This window comes from Cyprinus carpio, chromosome B9 (genome assembly GCF_018340385.1).
Source record: "Cyprinus carpio isolate SPL01 chromosome B9, ASM1834038v1, whole genome shotgun sequence".
Taxonomy (NCBI): Eukaryota; Metazoa; Chordata; class Actinopteri; order Cypriniformes; family Cyprinidae; genus Cyprinus; species Cyprinus carpio.
In genome coordinates, this window is record NC_056605.1 from 31348759 (window position 1) to 31373469 (window position 24711).

General features: G+C 33.7%; 1 protein-coding gene across 1 annotated transcript in view; it reads left to right on the forward strand.

Annotated features, from left to right (window-relative positions):
* Positions 1-11317: 11317 nt before the first annotated feature.
* Positions 11318-24711, forward strand: part of LOC109045016 (FERM and PDZ domain-containing protein 4-like) — a 50610-nt gene continuing 37216 nt past the window's right edge. Inside the window, 1 exon segment of the mRNA XM_042731919.1 lies at positions 11318-11716. Coding sequence (XP_042587853.1) covers positions 11676-11716 — 41 coding nt within the window. The 5' untranslated portion in view covers positions 11318-11675.

Here is a 24711-nt window from a genome sequence, read left to right on the forward strand (position 1 = left end):
TAATTTAAGCAATGATCAAAAGAGTGCAACATATACTGTTATACACATGTGACGACTTGCCCCAACTTTGCATGTTTACTAAGTGGTAACCTGCAAGTGCAATTTTTACCTGATTTTACCAATAAAAAAATGTTTTTCGTTTAAATTAATGTATTAAGGTTGATTCACTAAATTATTATTATTTTTTTATTTTAATAAAACCACTTAACTTAAATGTTACCATTTTTCTGTCTAGAACATCCGCTCAACATTGTTATTTTACCAAACAATATGCCAAAATACATCAGAATATTGCATACCGAATGAAAATAATAATCTTCACCATTTAGTTATGTAAACTGATGAATGTTGCATGAGGAGCTTTATTTGTTCAGCTGCTTGAGACGGCCTGAGAGCTGTTCATACTTACATAATCTCACTCTCCACACTCCCAGAATGCCGCTGTACTGTACACATTTAACTTCATAACTAATGGAAGACTTCATTGGCTTCACGCATGAGGAATCCACAGCATAATCGTAATCTGCAGCGCCCAAGCCCTGCGGATCAAATCAGTGCAGCGGCCTGCGTCTTCTCACATCCACAGAACACATTTATCATTTTACTTATATATTTTGTCTTCAGTTTATATATTGCATATGCATATTTTCTTGTCCCTGTGGCAGAAATGACAGAAAGGTCACATTATGCATATTTCACGCTTCATTACTGAATACAAATGGACAGTGCGGCAGATTAAAACATTGAAATGAGTGCATTTGGCTTACATAATCAGTGGCATATACAATACAAAACAACAACATCAGAAATAATTACTGTGATTTTACCACAGTGAGACATGAAGCCAAGAGATTTTCACTTATATTTATTTACTTTCTCATGGTAAAATCACTTTAAAGCTTGTCCTCACATGACTTAATGCTCTTATAAAATAGTGGCAACTGCAATATGAGAAACACACCAGTGTTCAATAAATAGTTATGTAATGATTAATATCAAATATATTCATATCATGTCAACAGTTGTTTTATGGTGTTGTCATTTTAAATGTTTAATATTTCCCATGAATATTAGTATAGGAAACTTTATATGTTGAGTAAGCAATCATTTTTAGTTGTATTTTTACCTGTAATTTATTTTAGTGCTGTTAATTAATCGCGATTAATCGCATCCAAAATAAAAGTTTTTGTTTACATACTATATGTATTGTAACTGTGTATATTTATTATGTATATATAAATACATACACATACAGTAAATATTTTGAAAATATTTACATGTATTATTTATATATTTATATTCTTATATTTTATATATATAAAAATATTTAATATTAAACATAACATATTTTTTTAAATGTATACATGCATGTGTTCCTTATATATACATAATAAATATACACAGCATACACGCTTATATTACAAGCAAAAACTTTTATTGGAAATATATTGCTATATCATAATATAAAATATATTGATTAATAATATATTAATTTAGCTATATTTATTATTATTATTATTACTGATGTCATTATTGGAAATATATTGCTTTATTTTATTATATTTTTTATTGATTATTAATATAAGTTAATCATTGGTTAAGTTAAAGTTTTAGTTATTTTAGGTTTCAAGTTAATCATTGGTTAAGTTAATCATTAATCAAGCATTCTCTCATGTTCTTTATGTTTGTTGCTCCCAGGTGTTTCTCGTCATCCCCTCGTTATGTCATGTGTATTTAAAGTGTTTCCTGTTCTTAGTTCTTCGTCTGTTATTGAATGTCGTCTTTCCCCGCTACATGTGATTTCCTGGTTCCTTGGATATTATTAAAGTCTGTTAGTTAAGTTTACTCCATGTCTCCTTGTTCCTCACTCCGTGCTCCTCACAGTAGCGAAGTGTGACAGAATAACGGACCAAAACAGAAAGTAAGCGGCGCCCCTTCTCCCTGTTTTGTTTTCGTTTTTTGAATAGTCTTTTGATTTCCTGTGTGTTTCTCCCCACGGCATGGAAACTGCCACACACTTCATTGCCCTAGCCTGTAGGGATCTCCCCTTCGTCGAGTATGCCTGGGAGTTCTGTGGGTTCGCCGCGGTGACGCCATTAGAGGACGCCACCACCAACTATCTGTTCTGGTACAGGGTCAACTACCATCGCCCCGTGTTCCTCCCAGACACCAAGGGACTAAGCTGGAGGGAAGGGATCCTCCATTGTCTGGAGAGTGTCCAGCCCCGAGCCAGAACCAGCCTGTTGTCTAGCCCGCTGGCCATTCCTCATTCAAGGCCGCCGCCCCCTGCCTTCTCAAGCCAGCCTGCCACGGCATTCTCAAGCCCGCTTGCCGTTCCGAAGTCAAGCCCACCGGTGGTTCCACAGTCAAGCACCAGCTCCAACCCATGACACAGATACATCCAAACCCACAGTCCACAATTTAAACCCATACAGACCCCCAAATCACACACTTAAACACATACAGTCCCACAGTCTCCAATTCAAGACCTTAGCACAGAGATCCATCCCCCCACCAAATCTAGCCCAGGGAGGGCTCTAGTTCCCACGTCCATCCCAAGAAGGGCCCAGTTTAGCCACAGAGGGCTCCATCCCAAGAAGGGAGAGGGCTCCAAGTTCGTTCCCACGTCCAGCCCAAGGAGGAGGGCTCCAGTTTAGCCGAGAGAGCTCCAGGCCCTCCATCCAAACAAAGGACACATCCAGTTCCCAAGTCAAGCCCAAGGAGAGCCACAGTTCCCGATTCATTCCCACGTACAGCCCAACCACATCCATCCCAAGTAAAGCCCACCCAAGTCAATCCCACTTAATAGAGTCGGCCCACGTGGCACTGTCTGCTCTGCCATGGGTCCCAGAATGGGTACCGCTCTGGAGGCCTGTTGTACCTTGTCCCGCCATGGCCTCCTGAACTGTCTGCTCTGCCATGGGTCCCAGAATGGGTACCGCTATGGAGGCCTGTTGTCCCGTGTCTGTCCTGAGGGGCCTCCAGAGCACCCACCACCACCCTCCCCATTGGATGTTGTGGGGCGTGTGGATGTGCCTTCCGGAAGGGGGGAGTAATGTCAGCCCTGTGTTCCGTGTCCAATTATCTGTTCATTTAATATTGGTGTTTTCATAATATTGCAATCTCATAAAAGCAATCAGTCACTGAAGCTTGTGTCCATTTGACCTGCACTAAAATCACTGTAGTGCGTCCTGGAGTGGCTCATTTCTGTAATACAGTGTCTGCTGATGTGTTTGGTGTGGGACTCTAATATCGAACCGCTGCTGTTTCTACTGCTGGCACTATCTGTCCTTTCTCTCTCTCTCTCTCCACTCACAACCAGAGCCAATCAGACGGCAGCTGGAAGCATTGATCCCTGTGGCTTACTGATGCATTGGCCCGTAATGTGATGGTGTTTCATTATTGAGTCTCTCTCTCTCTCTCTCTCCGCCTCAGGGCTCGTCCCTCACACACCCAGACCGGGGCACACAGTGAGCGAGGAGTTAGTTTGTCGGTTTATCCAGGCTGGCTCAGATGTTAAGATTTCACCATAAGACACAGGGAAGTCACTAGAAGGATTTGCTAAAAGCATAAAGTATGCCAAAGGGACAGCAAAACAAAGCGCGGGCTGCTGAAGACGCCGAGCCCAGTGAAGAACTCGATGTTTTTACTGTCATTCAGTAAGTTCAGTGACTCTCCTTCAAGCTTTTATCACACAGATGCTTTTCTGTGTCTACTGCACTGGGAAGTTTACAGCAGATTTCATGCATTTTGCATGCTTGGCTTTTAAAGGCTTTGGCAGTTTTAGTTAAAAATCAACTCAATAATGCATGCGTTTCATCAGTGGTGGTTGATTTTATTTTTCTTCTTCACTATTCAGATTTTCCATAAGAATCAAAATAGTTAATTGACACTGTAACATTTTTTTTCTTCAGTTTTTAAGATTATCGAAGTAGGATATGTTTTACAAGAAAAAAATGATTTATACTTAAAATTTTTAAAATTCCCTGAAGGGTTGCCAAGTCTGCGTCTTTTCCAAGGAATTTGGCTATTTTTATACTGTTGATTTTGGAGTCCACAGGTTAAAGTGGTTTTCCAGAAATTATCTTAAGATGAAGGGGACCACTGTCAATAGCTTCCAACTGTGGGGAAAAAACATGATTGAGCTAGTTTTGATGAGCAATTGGGCTGGTTTTGTTTTACAGATCTGGCAACCCTGATTCAAGGTGTTACTGTGTTGCCATTTCTTAGTAATTATTTGTAAAGTTTTGCTATTTTTAAGTAATAATTAATATAAACATTTTCAAAAAACAACAAATAAAATAAAAATAATAATATTAACTTTCATTGAAAACAATCATTGAAAGTAATTAATATTACCATGAATTTGTTAAAATGAATGACCTTTAGGTTCTAAATTTTTATGTTTTCATGCTCACAGCACAAAACACATTGATAAACCATGTTTATTCCCATTAAGTGTATCCATATTAGATGTTATTTGTGTGTTGTACACTGATTTAAAAAAAAAAAAGGTATAGAGACAATTTTCACTTATAAATTGCAGTTACAAAGACACAGCAATTCATTTTTACAGTGCATTTTTCTTTCATCTTGTATAGTTTTGTTGATGTTTTTGAGAATGAGGGTGAAACACAAACTGTTCAAGTTGACATCACTCTAATTCTGATGAATTTTTGCCAGAATGCGTTAGAGTTTGATTAGATGCACAACTTTTGACATCAACAAGATGAAGATGAATTGCTTGTCGCATTCCTCATTTGTAAGTTGCTTTGGATAAAAGCATGTGCTGAATTAATGTAAATGTATATTGGAGGTCAGTTTGTTTGGTCATGATTGTTCAGTTAGTTGTATTTTTTTGTTTGCCTAGTTTTTCTCTGAGCTCCACCGGTTGAGCGCCGCTGTTGTCGGGTGTTTTGATAGTCAGCAGAGGAATGTGAATGCTTGTCTTTGGCCCATGTGACAATTTTACGCCTTCATTTTGTTTGCTTTTTCTTATATAATTGCTAATGTGTATAATTCCTTCTTGTCTTATCCCATTTAACGTGCAGAGTCAAGTAAAGTTTTTCTGAGAAACCATTTCTCTGTAACTCACCCGCATTGCTAATCTCTGCTTAAAAATGATGCTCACAAATCAGCGTCTGTTGTGTCTGCCATGTTATTAGACAAGCTTTGTCTTCCTTTCTAGTGAAAGTCTGTGATTTTGGACAGTTTTAAACTAAATTTTAAAGAAATTAACCAATATAAAGTTTCGGCAGGTCCTTAAAAGTCTAGTACAAATTAAGAGCTTAAATCAGAGCAGAAAGTCTTAAATTCATGAAATCATGGTATTAAATGTTGCATGCACTGCATAAAAAAGATAAAGCATTAAAGATATAACACATATACCTCAAAGTCAGATACTTGTTCTTTTTTAAATTTCCATAGTCTAGTTTAGTGTTTTTGTAAAATGAATTAAGAAGTAATGGAATTGTATTTTCAAAAAACTTTTGAACAACTTTATGAAGTTGTTCAAACTGTTGTTAATACAGCTCTTTTTCTTTATGGTCTTCTTTAAAGTTCTTTAAAAAGTTTTAAACTGACCTTCATAAACCTGCAGAAACCTTGTTTGCCAGGTCACTTATAATAGTGAAACCCAGAGAGGAAAAATGTGGCATTACATTAATTTAGAGAAATTCCTGTTATGAAGGAAACCGCAAATCAAGTACATTTTATAGAGAACCACATAATTTCTCTCTGTTTCAAACCATAATAGATTGTATAAGAGATTCAACTAATAACTTTAACTGCCCAAAACAGGAGAGCGCTAAATATTTAATCTGACAAATATGTGAACAGTGTGTCTAGTTCAGTACTGATCTGTCGTTATATTTAGTGCAGATCAATGCAGGGCATTCTTTGGCTGGGAAACTGGTTATTTAATTGACAGGTTAGTTGGCACTTTGAGTGATAAAAATGATTCCCTTTTGCGTACCTCTCTCGGGTGTTATGCATAAATGCATTACATTGACTGATAATGTGTGTTTAAAGAGCGTACTTTAACTTGAGCATGAGCAATCATTTGATCTTTCTGAAATCCACACACATACTCTATTGCTATAAGAAAGATTATCTTGAGATGTCTATATTGGTTTTCAAAACAAAATCAAATGAAGCAAGAAAATACAGTTTTGTGCTTAATGTATATATATAATTTTTAGACATTCAAATAATGTGCATTATTATGGTAACGATAATTAAGGGACAATTTGCCTGTTCTTGTTTCGACACTGAAATTGATTCTCAAGATCTTTAAAATCTTTGAGCCTAGATGCAGTTTTGCAGACAAAAATAAAGTGTGCCTGCTTCTGAATTTTTTTCCACAAAATTTAAATTAAATTAATAGTTTGAAATGAATGAGTCGTAACAGAGGTGAAGTAAAAGCATCATCTTGTGCTCATCGCAGATGTTCAGTAGTGTTTAAAAGCATCCCAGGATGTGCCTCATTCATGTATGTTGATAAACTTTAAGCTCTAATACAAGTTTTAATTTTGTGAAAACAAAAGTGTTCATCAAATATGAAAGTTTTCATTCGTGCCAGTTGTTTTGCTCACCGCATAATTACCAGACATCACTTTACTTTTATTATAAAATGTGGAAACTGGGGATAGTTAGATATGTCAATTTGACTTCTAGTTCAAATACAAGCAACAATTACTTCATTATTTGAGCTCTAAAATACTGAGCTGTCTGTCAAGTTAAGCACTAACCTGAATCCCTGGAGAGATTTTCCCTCCACGTCTTCTAGCTTACTTGAGAGTTTCTTCAGTACATCAAACACATCCCATCAAGTGCTTGCTGAATTAAGCTGGGATGGATTTAAAGAGTCCAAGTTGGTAAATGAATGAAATCAGCAGCTTTTGGTTTTAGGGGAGAGTCCAGAGTGTGACCTTAATATTCCCAAACGTTCCTATTTGACGTCTGACCGACGCACATTTACAGTATATCCTGAGCTCTGTGTGACTGTGTGTTGTGATGGATGTCTGAAAATCTTTAGCTTATGGTGACCTACATATTTTGACACATTTTCTTGGCTTTCCACTACTGTAATGAGACAGTGTTCAAGTTCAAGTTGAGCTTTATTGTCATTCCGCTACATGTGTGGACATACAGTGGAACGAAATGTTGTGCCTCACAAAGGTGCTACATAAATACAGACATACAACAATGAAACAAAACAGTATAAACCTATACACAACTAACCTACTGACAGATTTTGACTATAAATATACTACTGTATATATAAATGTTTACCTATACATAAACTTAAAAATCAAAAACTATATGAATGCTTCACATAAACTTTTTGTTTGGGTACAAATAAATATGACTTAAGCATGATTAATTTCAGCATTAAGACAAGACACAACAGACATTTTTACTCTATTTTTACTCCACAACTGAAATTTTTGCTTCCACGACATATTTTTCTTCAGACTATATAGTGGAAAGTGAAAACACAAAATACACTTCTAATTATTTATTTTCTCTACTTCAGCAGCATTTACAGTTTTATTCCTCTCTATATTCTGAAGGTTTTTATAGAGGGGTTTGTTCATATATCATGGTAATATCTATTAATTATATTTTTAAACCTCTTTTACATGGGGTGTTTTGCCTTAAACAACAACAACAACTCATTTGAACACCAATACAGAGTCTTTGTGCTGGAGTTCACAGCAAAGGCAGACAGACAGATGTTTTAGTAATCCCATGTGGGACATCAGTGATGTATTAGCAGCCAAACATAATCAGAAAGGTGTGGCACATGCATTACAATAAAGAAAAAAAAAATACTCAATGAATACACAATCCACACACAGTAGCCCAATGCACACAAATGCGTGTTCTGCAACTTTATATAATCAGAATATGAAATGTATGAGTGTTTTTCTTATTGCTGTCAGAGAAATTTGAGCTGGAGGTTGAACTTGAATATATCTTATGTTGCTAAAACTGAAATTGCAGATTTTTGCACTATCCTGACTGGAGTAACACATGACTAATGTCAATTTCATAGCTTATTTATTCTTATAATAACTTCAAAGACCTAATTTTTTTCAGTTCATTAATGAACTAGATATATACATTATAAATTAATGTATCTAGTCTGGAAATTAAATATTTTTATTTCTTAGAAATTATATTGTTAACACACCACAAAGAGGCAACATCACACTGACTTCTAAGCAGCCTTTGTTTGCATGTGTGTATTTGTGTGCACATGTAGTAATGATTTGAGCTGAAGGCCAATGCACAGTCATTTCTACCTGCAGAGTCATTTTTCATCACTTCTACAAGTGGAAATGAAGGTTTCCATCATGGCATACTTCGTCGCTTAAAAGGTATAATTTCCCCACACTGGAATTTTAATACTCAACTGTTGCTTTATGACACATTATATAATGTTTCCTCAATGACTTTCATCCCACTTTCTGATTCCATCTAATACTCTGATTCACATTTAGATTATTAACAATGTTAGTGAATATGACTCCTTTTGATTAGGGTTAGGACAATTTTTTTCATTTCCACATAAAAAACACATTTTCAGTGCTAAATCTCCTTTTGATTAGGGTTAGGACAATTTTTTTTCATTTCCACTTAAAATACCTTCTATATATGTAAAAAATATGAATATGTTACAAGAATAACGATTAAATTTACAGCACCTTCATAAATTGGAATACAAATATAAAGCAAAAACACCTCATGCATTTTTATTCATCATTTAGTAGAAGTAAAGTTGAAGTAGAAGTAGCTGATTTTCTGTAATAGTGTTAGCTCACTCCAGTTAATCGTTTATTCACATAAATTCAAAAATCCAAAGTTACTAAATAAATAAATAAAATCAATCCATAAACATATAAAAAAACAATGAACACAAACGTAATCAATCTAAAACATCTGGATGTTGATTAAATTCAGTTCAATAAAATTATTGATGTTTCAAAATTTGTCAGTTATGAAAGGAATTTGATTCAGTTAAAAAAAAGTAGTTCTACAGAAGACAGTTTAATTATTCAGCTCAATTCATTTAAAATTTATTCTCATCTGATATTGTCAGTACCATCAAATTGATAACATTACTGAATATTTAGTATTTTTTAAACCCTTACTAAGCAAGCCCAATGTGACAGTGGCAAGCAACCCAAACTCCATCAGGGTACAGAAATGGAGAAAAAAAAAGGAAAAAAAGAAAAAATAATTAACATTTCAATATGAATAGAGTGCTATTTAATTTAAATTAAAAATAAAGCTTGCATTTTTACAACACTATAAGTGTGTCCCATCAGGTAATGAATTGTTTGACCCACACTTGTGGTCTTCATTCTCACTTGAACACTTGGGCCAAATACAGGAAATACTTCATACAAGTCATATAATGGAGAAAATTCTGTACATTCCAAACGGGATATATCGCCCTCCGAAGGGCACTTCGGAGTGAAAACAATCATGGCCGCCATACTGAAGGGTCATTCCAAACCGAAGTGCTCAAAACTGGCCACTTCAAAGGGCCCTTCAGAATGAAGGATTTCGAAAGGTACAACTGATGGACACTTCCGGCTCCCATGATCCTTTGCGCAGATTCTTTGCATGATGACGTGCCTCCGTGTGTTCACGTGATGAGGATGCAGAAGGGCACTTCAAGAAACTGTTGTTTGGTCCCCTACACCCTTCAACCCTTTGAAGTTCTCACTCTGGAGGGTAAACCCTTTGAAGGGATTAGGGTATAGGGATGAGCCCATAGCAGCAGCAGTAGCATAAGACTTTCTTCACGGATTCCACTATGTCTCCTCACTCCTTTGCTCCTCGCTCCTTCCCCATAGCAGCAGCAGTAGCATCGTGACAGTTGAGCGCTATTGTTTACGTTCTTATTGCAATTTTTAGAACGACGAACATACAAGGGCAAATACATAAATTGTATCAAAACAAATATAATAATAAACAAAGACAATAAAAAAATAATAAAATAGGGAAAGCAATAAGAAAATCATGTCCATAAACAAGTACAAATAGTTACAAATTATTCAAACAATAGGCTTTAAAATAATTTACAGTTCTTTTTTCACTTTGTTATTTCTTGTTTCATTTAACATATACAGGCCATTGTCACAGTCTTGCGACCAAAGATAGCCTACAATAATTTTCTGGCAGTGTCAGAAATTCAGCATGATCATCGCACAGTGTGTTTGCAGTTACGACCCACGTTTACTGAACAACCAGTAAAAGTGTGACATGACTCTAAAACATAAAACTGCTTACCCCAAGCTCTTATTCCTTCAACTTTCGCCACTCCTACTTCTGCCAAAAAATGTGATTCATTATACTCTTTTTGTTTAGCACTAGTGCATGCTAATGACGTTTTATTATTCTATAGAAACGTGCGTCGTAGCCTACGAGTCAATAGTCATCATCGTAGCCTACAGTCTAGACCAGTGATCTCCAACCCTGCTCCTGGAGAGCTACCATCCTGCAGACTTCAGTTCCAACCCTGCTCCAACAAACCTGTCTGTAATTATCAAGTAGCCCTGAACACCTGGATTAGCTGCTTCAGGTGTGTTTGATTGGGGTTGGAGCTGAAATCTGCAGGACAGTAGCTCTCCAGGAGCAGGGTTGGAGATCCCTGGTCTGGATGCCTGTCGTACCCATGTGTATTAGATCCATGTCGCACAGTGTGACCAGCAATGATCTTATAGGATTATTAAAATCGTGCAGTGTGTAGAAGGCTATACACAGATGCTATACAGATAATGTAGAGTCGTGCATTAGTGATGACAGATATTATGGGAGTGGTTTGATGGAGTGCAGGAGACATGATCTTGACTCTTAAAAAACTTTAATTAATGCTGTCACGTAACAAATCTGTTTAAATATAAAATTAAATGAATTGCTAATTACATTGAATATGAATATCATCTCGGATTTAATAAACGACGTATGAAGAACGGGCCCCTGGTCACCAAAGGAAATTTGCAAAACTTAAGCCAGGTTTCTAAAAGGTTTCACAAACAATCCGCTTGCCATTGGCCACGCTAACAAATAGCCCCGCCCCAAACTCACGCCAATTGGTTAAACCCAATTTTTTGGGCGTTTGTGTGTGTTTCTCACCTTGACGCATTTAGAGATTAGAACGTGCGCGCACAGGTGTTTATTCTCTCTTTGCTCATCTAATAACTTTCTCCTCTCTCCTCGCATTATTTGCTCCTCCTCCTCATCATCTCTATCTTCCTCCTCCTCCTCCACGGAACACCCACGCGCTTCTCCATTCCCCTCCAGTCTCGCGTCGCGCGATGACGCTGACCTTTGCACGCGTCGCGAGATCATTCATTATAAATGGACATCTGAGATTAGATGGAGCATCTATCGGCTGAGATTCTCCTCCTCCGCTCAGCCTCTCCTCCATCGGTTTCCTCCGCGATGGGGAATTGAATAAAGTTGGCCGAGGGCATCTCGAGCCGCGGAGGATGATGTAAATCTGAGGGGAACGCGGATCGGGTTTCACGCAAACGCGCAGCCATGCAGGAGACCCTTGCGCGGACTTGAGGAAACCTCCGACGCGTTCATTTTGTAAACGATTCACACCGAGACGTTCGCGGAATGGAATCGAAGTGAGTTCGGAGGCGATCCGAATCATGGACGTGTTCAGCTTCGTCAGGATACCCAAACTAGCAGGGTGAGTCTGAGACGCAGTCATTCACACCAGTTCACTTTCTTCACGTGTTCATAACGCATGGAGTGATTGTCAGCGGTATGGAGACATGCAGCAGTGATGTCAGGGGAACTGATGATAACGCCGCTGTCGCATCTCCTCTCCTCTCCTCTCCTCTCTTACCTACTAACAACTCCTAACCTCTCATCTTTAATCACCAAAAACAGACAAAAACTTCAAAGTCCACAAACGCGTTTTTACTGAGGAATAATGCTGAATGTTGCATCTGGAAGCTCCAGAAACAGTCAATCACTTCACAGTGCAGTGCTCCAAATCTGCGCGTTTTCCTTTGACTAAGCAGTAGATTTGGAGGTTGCTGTAGCAACAAACTATATTCTCTGAAATGTAGGCTTTTCAAATATATCATTTACCTAAAATATATATATATATACATATACATAAATAAATATATATATAAATATATATATTTAAATATATAAAATATCCATTCTAATTAAAAAATACACAATATATATTTACAAATAAAAATTTATTTTTTTAAATAAATATTTATGTTGCTATTTTTATTTTTATAGGCTACATAATATTTATTCTAATAAAAAACATTTAAATGAAAATTTATATGTACAAAAAACAATTTTAATAAAATTAATATTAAATATAAATTAAGTATTTAAAAATATATTAATTTAATATGCATATTTTATTTATAAACAGTTTTTTTTTACATAGTATTTAATATAAATTCAGTATTTTAAATTTGCTTTATCCATTGATTAAGCACATTTGTAGATTTGGAAATTACTGTAGCAACAGTTGGCAAACTATATTATATAAATATAAACATTCAGCAGTTATTTATATGTAATTTATTCATCTATTCATTTATTCGTACATATTTATTTTTATTTAGCATACCTATATGTGCTGGGCAACGATTAATTTTTATCGCGAATATTCGCATGATTTTCTGTGATTTAATTACGATTTATCACATTATGCACAAAATTCAATAATGAATTCAAAAGTAGTGTATTGTGCACTTTTTCATTTAAAAGTACTGCTATATGAACAAAAGTGCAATAACATTTGGTTTGCAAACACTTTAAACAAATAATGTGCTTTTTTACAGCAGTGTTCCTTTGCAGTTAAAATATTTCTTGTAAATCTCAACTTATTACATTAATGTAATCAAATTTAATATAAAACCAAAGCTATTTCCCACTGCCAGGGCATTAACGTTTTTATAGAAAATATTTTATAGTATGTATACACTAATATATTTATATAAAGTATTATTGTTTAAGCTATTCACATATATATATATGTATATTTATATATTTAAAAAAAATATAATTTATTAATTCAAAATAATTTTTATATCATATCTATATATATATATTATATAATATTTATAGTTTGCTACTATTTTTTTTACATAGTATTTAAATAAATATTATATATAAATTAAAGCTTTAATGTAATGTGCACATTTCTAATTAGGAATAAATATTTATAGTTTGCTACTATTTTTTTTACATAGTATTTTTATAAATTCAGTATTTTTAAAAGAACAGAAATGTATACATTATCCATTGATTAAGCAGATTTGTAGATTTAGAGGTTACCGTGGCAACAGTAGACAAAATATATTGATGAAACACAAGTAGGCCTATTGTAACTCTTATCCATTTATTATTCACTTATACAAAAAAAATAACACACAGCATATATTGCTATAGTAAATGAAATCACATTATTTCAATCATTTTTGTGTAGCTTTCTCTCTGTAATTGTATTATATATGAAGACATAAGCCGCTCTACTCTGTGTATATTGCTGTGGGTCATTATAAAGCCCATGCCCAGGTTGCTGATGAGAATGGTGTTTTGTGATTTAATTTGTGTCCATGCATACAGTGGCGTAACATATAAGCCGTGTGCATGCGCAGTGCTGTCCGGTTAAGCTTATTTCATCCTGTGACTCTCAACTCCATAACCTGTTTGGCTTGTTTGATTTTTCTTGATTTTATCCCAGCTAATCCTCCTAAAGGATTGGCCCCTGGATCTCGCTGGCATCATCGCCACCATCCAGTGCTCGTAATGAAAGCCTGTTTATTCTCCAAAATAATCACACTGTATTAAACAGATTATAAATGTATAGAAGAGCTCTTTATTTTATGCTGCAGCTCTGCGTTTGCTTTGTATGTGAAAGAGCGATTGTGTTTGTGTGAATGGCCTGCTTGTTGTGGACTGATGTGAGTTTGTGAGGATATTTAACCAAGATGTGTCTGTGGTGGAAGTTTAAATGGAACGGCTGATGGTTTGTGATGCATGGGACATAGTTTATGTTCATGTTGAAATGTTTCGCAAAATGTTCAAATTCTGCAGAGAACCCTTTTATGGTTTAATGTTTTAATAAGCAGAGTTTGTAAAAATGGAAATTCTGTCATTATTTACTCTCCATTTACTTTCCAGTCATTCCGAACCAAGTCATTGCAATTAGATTTTTTTTATTTTATCAAGATGGGAAATTGAGGAATATACACTATGGGAAATTGAGGAATATACACTCGGCGTACATATATGGAAAACATGGGAATTTTTTTTTTTTTTCGAGTATGATTTTCCTTTAGGAGCTAACAATTTGAGGATTTTCCTTTAGAGCTGCTACAATTTGAGGAATTTTATATATATATATATATATATATATATTTTTAGTGTGGTTTAAATATAGGGTTTTATCTACACCTTTTTTTTTTTTTTTTTTTTTTTGTAATCCTGGTTTGCTGTGCTTGTGTGTAGGGCTGCACAATTTGGCCAAAATTTTGTGACTGTATCAATAAAATAAGCAAATATATTTATATATATATATATATTATAGATACTATATATATATATAGATGCTATAATGCGGGATTCGAACTCGTCAGTATCACGTAAAAATACTATTGCGATATTTCTTATTTTAATAATAAATGCCTTTCCATTTTAATGAGATTCGTAAAAGAAGAAAAAAGTTTGGCAAAATGCGGGATTCGAACTCGGGTCAATATCACGTCAAAAAGCACCTCAATCACACGTTGGTGGGCGGAGTTAGTGTAAATAGCATCTGCCAACAAGGTGGGCTCTTTGCACTTAGTGTAAATAGACACTACATTTCATTTATTTTCTTGAAATACTAAAAAAAACTAAAGCTAAAATTAAAAAAAATGATGCAACAAAATTACTTAAAATGAAAATGAAAAAAAAAAAAAAAAATGAAAAAATCAAAACAAAACAAAAAAAAAAAATTTAACTATACAATAAAATAAAATATAATATAGTATAATTATTATTATATTACTATAAGCCATCCTGCTGATCTTGTTCTTATGAACTGTAATCTGCTGCAGTCCTAATCTGCTGCGAACAAAAGAGAGAGAAAAAAAGCAGACTCGGGGGACTAAATTAACATAATCAACTAAATTCATTAAATTGACAATATCACCAAAGGGCAAATGCTTGATTGTATTTTCCAGAGTAAAAGCTTCCAGCCGCAGATCAGGCTGTTTAACAACTTTGAAAATATGCTCAAAAGTTAAAAAACCCCTCCTCCTTATTTCTGAGACAGTGCATGAAAAGCAGCACTTTTGGAGAGTTATGAAAGCATCATCTTTAATTCATGCGTCTCTGCTGAAGTGAAGCGGTGCTGAGAATAGAGTCTAGATTAGAGTACGCAGGAGGAGCAGATACAGCCCTGACCAACAACAACAAGACTGATGTCTGTGGATCTTGTGCTGCATGTTTTCATCTTAACATCTTTAAAACGGAAATCATTTGGGTAACACTTGCTCACCTGATCACTGAGACTAGAAGATTTTATAAAATGGAATGCATGCAAGCTGTTAAAAGGAAAGTTGTTTCCAAAACTGAAAATTGTCATCGTCATGTTGTTCCAAACCCATATGCTGATATTTTAGTCATTATTCACTAATTATCTTGCCAAAAATATTTGATTGACTTCAGAAGATGTAGTGCACATGTCATATGGACTTAATGTTGTTTTTATTTTCCATAAAGTTGTTTTGTTGTTTGTCATTTGTTTTATTAAGCTATTTATTTTTTTAAATATATAGTTTTAATTTTAAAATTTAGTTATTTTATTTTAAATAAAAATATATTTAATATAGTTAATATTTCTTAAAAATAATTAAAAAAAAAAAATTATAAAATTATTCCAGTGAAAAATAAAAATTTTGGGTTTTATCATATTTAGTTTCTTGTTCATTGTCTCAGAAAAAAAAAAAAAAAATTTAGACTGTGCTAGTACTTTTTGGGTTTTATCATTTTGTCAGCCTTTTTTTTTTTTTTTAAAAAAAGAAAATTGTTGAGTCATTAAAATAGTGCCTTGTGGCTTAAAATGTACTTTTTTTCATCACGCAGTTGTTCATCATAACTTTAGTCAGCAAAAATGGACCTAAAAACGTTCGTTTTTTCCAAACACAAATTTTTTTTTTTTTAATAAATTGAGAATGAAAAGATGCATGGTTTTGCTGATGCCTGCTTTCTGAAGGTGTCATTAAAAGGATAGTGCAGCAAAGTCCGAATTAATGGTCTTAAAGGTGTCAGATTGAATTATTTCGGCTTTATTTTGGCAGAAATCGAGAAGAAGAACCGTGCAAGTGCACAGAACAGTTTAGCAAAATCTAGGTGCGTTGTAATTTTTCTGTGGCAATAGCTTGTTCGACATGTTAAATTTGGGATATCTCGCATAAAAAATACTTTCTTAAACTTTGATGGTTTCTGCGCTCAATGAGGCCCACCTGCACACATGCTGTGCATTTACAGAATATCTGTACTGAACAGTTTATAAGAACAGTGGAAAAAGAAACAGGTTTTGGAAATCAGTTTTTGGCTGTGCAATTTTAATGCAGATGTGTTATGCTCTTGTCCTGGCGTTCCAATTGTCAAAGGGAATGAGATTTTAAAGCATTTGTTTGCCTGCTGCGGCTGCGATTCACTGAACGAGCGTTTTTACATCAAATCTGTTTTTTTCCATATAGAAAACACATTAATTAGCACCGTGTTAAGTCATTAACGAAGCACAAACACAAGATACTCCTTCACGTTCATTGTAATCGAACACAAAGGGAACAAGTTGATGTGCCGGTTAGGCAGAGAGTGATGGAAATGGGAAATCCAAAGAATATTTGCATAGAGCTCAAGCAGCCACAATAGATTTTCCCATGCTCAATGTTAAAAGTGTTCAGATTAATGAAGCGTCTGGAGGTTACGTTATTGTGTGCGTGACCACAATGACTTTATTGGCGGACAAGTGTTGAAGTCATCTTGGGAATGGCAAGAAACGGAGTTGCAAGTGCACAGAACAGACACGCACAATGATTAGCTTAAACACGAAACTCTCAAACGAGTTAAAGTGTTGCGTTTGTTTGAATTTGGTTGTTCTTTCATCGTGGACATAGCTTTCAGAAAATGGCAATAGCATGATAAAAGCTTTAAAAGCCGTCCACCTATAGGCAAAAAGCTTTTAAAAAGCAAAATTGATTTTGGGGCCCACACCTATGTGTCTTGACCAAATGTCTGGGTGTTGCATTGTTTTGATCCCATTCATAATCATATGTTATCTTATCAAGCATCGAGAACTTTCCCGCTAAGGGTATGCAGATTCCTAACCAATGTACATGATAAAATGCGCTCAGAAACGAGGCAGAATGCGTAGAAACATGAAAACCCTTAAGCTATTCAAGAGTATTTAAAAAAAACTACAACTAAGTGATGGAATACATTTACATATGAATAAATTACTGATCCATTTACTTGAACCAGTTTATCAAAGTGGCAGGAGCATTCTTTCTTTTCTGAAAAGAACAAATCTGGAAGAGGGGTTAAACAGGTCTCCTTGGAATATATGCATAAAATCCAACGTGAATCTCATGGTTGTACATGTGAGGGTCAAAATATTGCATAATTAGACAATCTCTTTTCCACAAATGTCAAAATTTATGCAATGTTGGAAAGTGTCAGTATTTTATCCGACTGTCTGCTAGATGTTTTTACAACACGCTGCCTTTTGTATATCAACCATTTCATGCAATATTCAATTTTTCATAAATGCAATATTCTATAATCAAACTTTACACTATTAAACAATAACCACTACACCATTTTTTTTGCCCGTTTTATGCAATATTCAATTTTTCATAAATGTTTTATGCTATATTCCAATTTTTCACAACTTTGGATGCAAACGTAGTGTGTGTGAAATTCCACTTGTGTAGTTGGAGCAGCTGTACTGATACTTGCATTGCAAGTGTTTTAGACCTAAGACAGTACACAATATGATAAAAGTATGATGTTGCAGTTAAATTCATTAAGCTTTAAAGTCTTAAATAGATTAGTTTAGAAAGTGTTAGTTGCACTGTTCCAAACATAGTGTGCTGCCTATGTAGGCATCATTTTAAGGCATCATGGACTTGTTTCAGACATGAAGGCTGTTCCAAATAGTAGGCTGCATAATTATACCTCATTTTAGGCAAAAAAAAACAAACAAACAAAAAGGCAGCGTTACACGTGTGCTTAATGAAAAAAGACAGTCCCAGAATGCATTGTGACAAGCACAAGGAAATAAAAAAAAGCAGATAAAAATTACTTGAATCAAAATAATTTATAAAAAATGATTAAAATTTTTATTGTTTTAATGGTTTAATTAATTTTTAATAATAAAAAGGATTGCTAATCAAATAATTAAATTGTGTTGTATTTTTTCTGTATATTGTTTTAATGGTTTAATTAATTTTTAATAATAAAAAGGATTGCTAATCAAATAATTAAGTGTCAAATTATTAACATTTATACAAAAATACAAAAATGGTGCCTTTGACACTTATTTATTCATGAATTCTGTTGTAATTTTTCTGCATTCTGTGTTTTATTTAATACAAATTTATTATTAAAACCAGTGGTTAATTAAATTAACATTAATTCGAACGTGTGTGTGTATATATATATATATATATGTATGTAGCATAGTATATAGTATATATATATATTATATATATATATATATATATATATATATATATATATATATATATATATATATATATATATAGAATCAATCTGTCATGAAAACAAGATTTTATTACAGTTATATATATATTTACAACAACACCTGATAGAAACAAATCGTATATAGAAATTCATATGCAATATATTTGTTCAGATTTAAGATGAGTGTTTTCACCAGACACTCCACCGACACTAATAATAGCTCAACATAATCACTAAACACTAATTAATCTCTACTTTTATTTTAAATTTTTTTTCGATTTCATTCCACATTCCACAGTAAATTTGATTTTAAAACTAGATTATGTGCATGTGACTTTTAGAAACAAAGTCTTTGGTGCCCTTGAGAAAAAGTGCTTTGTGTTTCAATTTCTGCAAGTGTAGTGTTCTAAACCCTCACAAATGAGGCTGTATTTTAATTCAGATGCTCCCTTAGAAGGTAGCTGCCTATGTAGGTTGCTTTTGGACTAGAACCAATATATATGAGCCACTTCAATCTTTCCATGCCACATAGAAAGTTTTGCATGGATTATAAATAATTAAAGCCATGAACTATTAATTTTCTACCATTAAATGTTTTTCCAAACTTTTAAATAAAATTGTATGCATGACCTTTTCATATCATTTATTTTTAAGTTGAAGCTATTTTCATCCGTGTTTCAGTGGTGTGGTCGTCCCTGACGGTTGGGTATCATTAGCACTTGAGTGAAGTACACTAGTCTCCAGACGCGACTGTGAAGTGTTCTTGAAGCGGAGCTGCATATTACCTGACAACAACCCATTTGCGGTAGCAGCACAGAGTCATTTCCCCAGACGATCATCTCTGTCTGAGATGGAGCTGTGATTTTGTTTTGTTTTTTCATCTGTCTGTCGGTTACATCATCCCGCCTGCATGCTGCTTTATAATATGCCTCTGCTTTGCGTTGCTTTTCTAAATGAGTTACTACAAGCTAGTGCTGGTTTTACTGATATCGGGTCTCGAGCGACACGACGGCTAAATCGCTGTCATTACATTGAACTAATCTGTCTGTACTGTAAGTGCCAGTTTGGGAGGCTGTTTTTTGAGAAGACTATAGTTTTATTCTTGTCTCATTTTAAAAATGTGCTGTAATCCACAGTATAAATGTTATCTACCGGCTGACAATGCTTTCGACCATTAGATCATTTTATATTTTCTCTCAAATTCCATGTTTTCCATTTTAAGCACGTCTCATCAATTTAATTCATAAAATGTTAACAATTTATGAAAAGTAACAATAATACAGCTCTATAAAATATTTTACATTTTAAGAAATTGTCTCTTTAGTTTTTTTTTTTTTTTTTTTTCAAAACTTATATAATTTAACATCAATTTATTTATTTTAAGTTTAATTCCAATTTATCATGAAGCTTATAGAATTTAACAGCAATTTATTAAGTTTAACAAAAATTACATTTTAGGCCCCTGAGAAGGTTTATTTTCCCCAAATTATGTATTTTCAGCTTTCATTTTTGTAATTAAACATTCAATGGTTTAATTACAGAAGCATGATTAATCAATTCATAAAATTTTAGTTATAATTTATATAATAAGCTTATAGTTTATATAATAAGCTCCTAAAAATATTTTTATCAAAAAAAAAGTTGTCTGTAATTTTTCTACATTTGATTTAATACAAATGTATTATTGTCATATTAACCATTAAGACTTAATTAATCTTTTAAAATCAAATCAAATGAAAATGTAATTTTATATATATATATATTTTTATATATATTTTTATATATATTATATTTATTTATTTATTTATTTATTTAGAATTTTTTGCTGGTTTACTGTTAAAATTAAAACTGATAATTTTTTTTTCAGAATTCTTTTAATGTAAATAGTAAGACATTTTGTAATAATTGTAGTAATATTACTTTGAGAATTACGTTCTACTGTACAATAGTAATACATTTTGTCATAATTTCTTCAAGTAAACCGAAACTTTTATTTTGGCAGGGTGTAGTAAAGATCATCTGTGTATGTATATCTGATGATAAATGTGTATATATATATTTTAAATATTATAATAAGTGAGCTGACTCTGAGAGCAGCTGTGGAGATGAAGTTCTTGTGTTCAGACTTCATATTTCAATAGCAGTCTTTTGCAGTTTAATATTCACTAACACTAGTCCATATCACAATCTGAAGCCCTACTTTTGATTTATTCACCCAAATGTGTGGGTCTGTTCAGTCTATGCTCACTAATGCTTTCCACAACTTGCACACGTATCCTAGTTGAATAGGAGGAGACGTGTGTGTGTGTGTGTGTGTGTGTGTGTGTGTGTGTGTGTGTGTGACTGGAGGAACATGAGTTCCTGCGCTGGACTGAATTATTGATGCTGCGCATACATGAACGATCAGCTTCATGTGCTGGAATCCTACTTCTGTGCGGCTCTTCAGCGACCAAACAAAAAGATGAAGTAATTACAGCCAGACACAGGCTAAGATATTAAACATTTATGCTTGTATAATGGCGTTATTGTCCAGGAGGAGACTGTTTTACAGCTGACTGTGTAATAATGGCTTAAGTGTAAAGGAGGAGAGTTTTCAAGGCTTTTTTTGTGTAAATATTGTGGTAATAGAAAATCTTGTCAGTGTATGCTATAATTATATTATGTAAAAGTATATTGGCATTCTGTCAACCACACCAGCCTCTAGTCGTTACCGCCGTCTGCTGAAAATCGATATCTGTCTGCAAACGAACACAGTGTATGTTTGAGGGAATTTTGATGTGCGTTTTAGCTAAAATAATGGGAACAAAAATGCAGTTTCACTGCTTCTCGTCATTTTCTTTTGCAACATGCAGCATTATTATATAACATTAATTAATACAACACACAATAAATATTTAAAAAAGTAATATATTGAAATAATTCCTAAAGTTTGGAATAAGTATGTTTTTGAAAGAAGTCTCTTCTGCTCAGCAAGGCTGCATTTACTTGCTCCAAAATACTGTGAAAATTGTAAAATATTATTGCAATTTAAAAAACAGTTTTCTGTGTGAATATATTGTAAACTGTAATTTATTCCTGTGATGCGCAGCTGAATTTTCAGCATCATTACTCCAGTCTTCAGTGTCACATGATCTTCAGAAATCATTCTAATCGTCGTGCTGCACAATATTTTTCAGGATTCACAGATGAATAGAAAGTTCAAAAGAACAGCATTTATTTGAAAGTGAAGTCTTTTGTAGGAGTCTCTTGATGAATAAAATGATTTTATTTCACGTCATTACTGTATTTGATCAATTTAACGTGTCCTTGATGAATAAAATGATTTTATTTCACATCATTACTATATTTTTCATCAAATAAATGCAGCCTTGGTGAGCAGAAGTAACTTTTTGCAAAAACAGTAAAACAATCTTTAAAAAAAAAAAAAGAAAAACTCTTGTGTAATTAAAATCTTGTTTTTTTTTTTTTTTTTATATTTGATTCATTTAAGTGAATCGGTTCATTTGAATGATTCTTTCAAAATGATTCAGAGAGTTAAACAATACTTAATTTTACATATTCTTTTGTGTAGTGCAATTAAGTATCTAAATATTATATATTCTAAACATTACATATTCTTAAATGCTGATGTATGCTTCGTTATTTTAAGTTTGGTTATATTAATGAGGGTTTTTTTTATTTTTTATTCCATTTAATGAACAGTTTGTTTAACTGAGAACTTCAGTGTTTTTGTACCAGATAAATACTTGTGATTGTGAAGAGGATATTATCTTATTATCTTAATATCATCAGATATTTATGAAGATGTTGCCTTGTTGAAGCTACGTTTGTTAGTAGTTGGACTAGTTTTTCTGTTGATCGTGAAATGATGAGCAGCTAGTTGAGCTTTGGCTTGATTTGGGAGGATCCCGTCGGTCAGAGAGTGAATCCCTGTTGTTCACTGGACAGTTTCTCCGTGGGATTCACACTGCTGCAGGAGAGACGGCAGGCTACTAATTACTAGATATTCGTTTGATTGTCGTTCTGCTCTCAGACAGACAGAGGCTTGTGCTGCCATGGCAACAGACCCCGCTTTACCTTCATTTACATATTATGAGTAGCCTAATTCCAGTGCTGTGAATCCTGAAGACGATCAGCAAAGGAATGACTTTCACTCTGCTGTTAAACTAGAAGGATTGTGAAATATATCTGTATGATAAAATTCATAAGGTCATCAGTTGAAGGAAATGACAGAAATGATTTACCACAGTAACCACATGGCCACATGTTTCACATCAGTCTTAGTATTAATTATATACTAGTATTATAGCATTTGTTAATTTTTTTTAATTAGCTTTTATTTTTTAATTTCCAGTTTTCATTTTAGTTTGTTTTAGTAATTGTATGTGCTTTTGTCATTTTGTCATTCTATTTCTTTAATTCATTTTTATTACATATTTAGTCCTTTTAGTATTTAAAGTTATTTTTGATAGTTGCAAGGGCAGAATTTCTAATTTTCTTTTAAGTAGTTTTTTTTTTTTTTTTAACAGTTTTTAATAAAGCTATATGCTGCTTCATATATTTGATTACATTATAGTTTTGGATAATCCATTAAAATAAATCACTTGATTGAATTAGTGATGGTCACAAAATAAAATATCAGATTATTGCTAACAAATGAATAAGACTGTAAAAAAAATAAATAAATAAATAAAATACCCTCAACTAGTTCCAATCGATGTTACTGTTTTTTTTTATTAATAATTTGAATGATTTTTGTTTCCTGATTTAATCTTAATTTTAGTTCAAAATTTTAGTTTGTTAGCTTTTATTTTTATATTTTAATTTATTTGTATTTTTTTTTAACTATGCCTATATAGTTTCTATTTTTTTAGTTTTAGTTATCTTTGTACACCAATTTAAACAAAGTGAAAATGAGAAATGATTCCTTGGCAACTTACCGAAAATAAAATTTCAATTTTAATTATACTTTATACAAAATTATATATGCAATTATAATTGTATTTATTTATTTAGTTTACCTATTTGAATAATTTTTTATAGTTTTAGTTTAAATTAACTGTAATAACCCTGATGCAGAAAGTTTGAATTCAGATTAGATTCATAATAAATGTGTTTGAAATGTCCATCACGCTTTGTCTTAAAATCTTCCTCTTTTACTCTTTTAAATGTTTTCACGTTGCTTTTTACAATGCAAATGCAAAGCAGTCCCGCCACTGACAGCTATGCACATCTATCTAGCTTGATATAATCACTGTATGCCGAGGATAATCACTACTTCAGTCATGATGTTTGAATTATTTTTAATCTCAATGCATTTTTCACCTCATAAGCGTCACGAGTTTCATACATGTATACAGTAAACTGTAACATACGCCGCCTTCAAACATGAATAATCCACGGTATTTGAACACTTGTGCTGCCTAGTGCTCTTCATGAATTGTGCAGCTGATGTTCCCTCACTAGTGTGCGACGGTGTGGTGATCATTTATTGATGCCTGGCTCTCTGAGTAGCTTGTGTTTCTCCGTCCGGTTCGGTTACCCATCATGAAACGGAGTTAAAGACGAGCCATCGGTGAGAAAACAGAGTTAATGAAGCTGCTGCTGGAGAACATGGACGAGTGTTTTGATCGTCTGTCGTTCTGTGCTGAAGACCCGGTGTTTGACGTTGTGAGTTGACTGCTTTGTTTGCTTTCTAAAGATGAAAGTGATGACTTCACCTCAGTATCTGTTGCTTATTAAAAACTTTTCATCTGTTTTAATGTCTGTGCTGTATGCAACACATGCTTCCTTCTGCTTAATCACGTCTACAAAGTGTCTTTGTCACGTCTTCGTGTACAAAAAGTATTCTCGTCGCTTCATAACGTTACGGTTGAATCACTGATGATAGATGGAGTATTCTGACGATGTCTTTCATACTTTCCTGGACCTTGACAGTGTATTTTA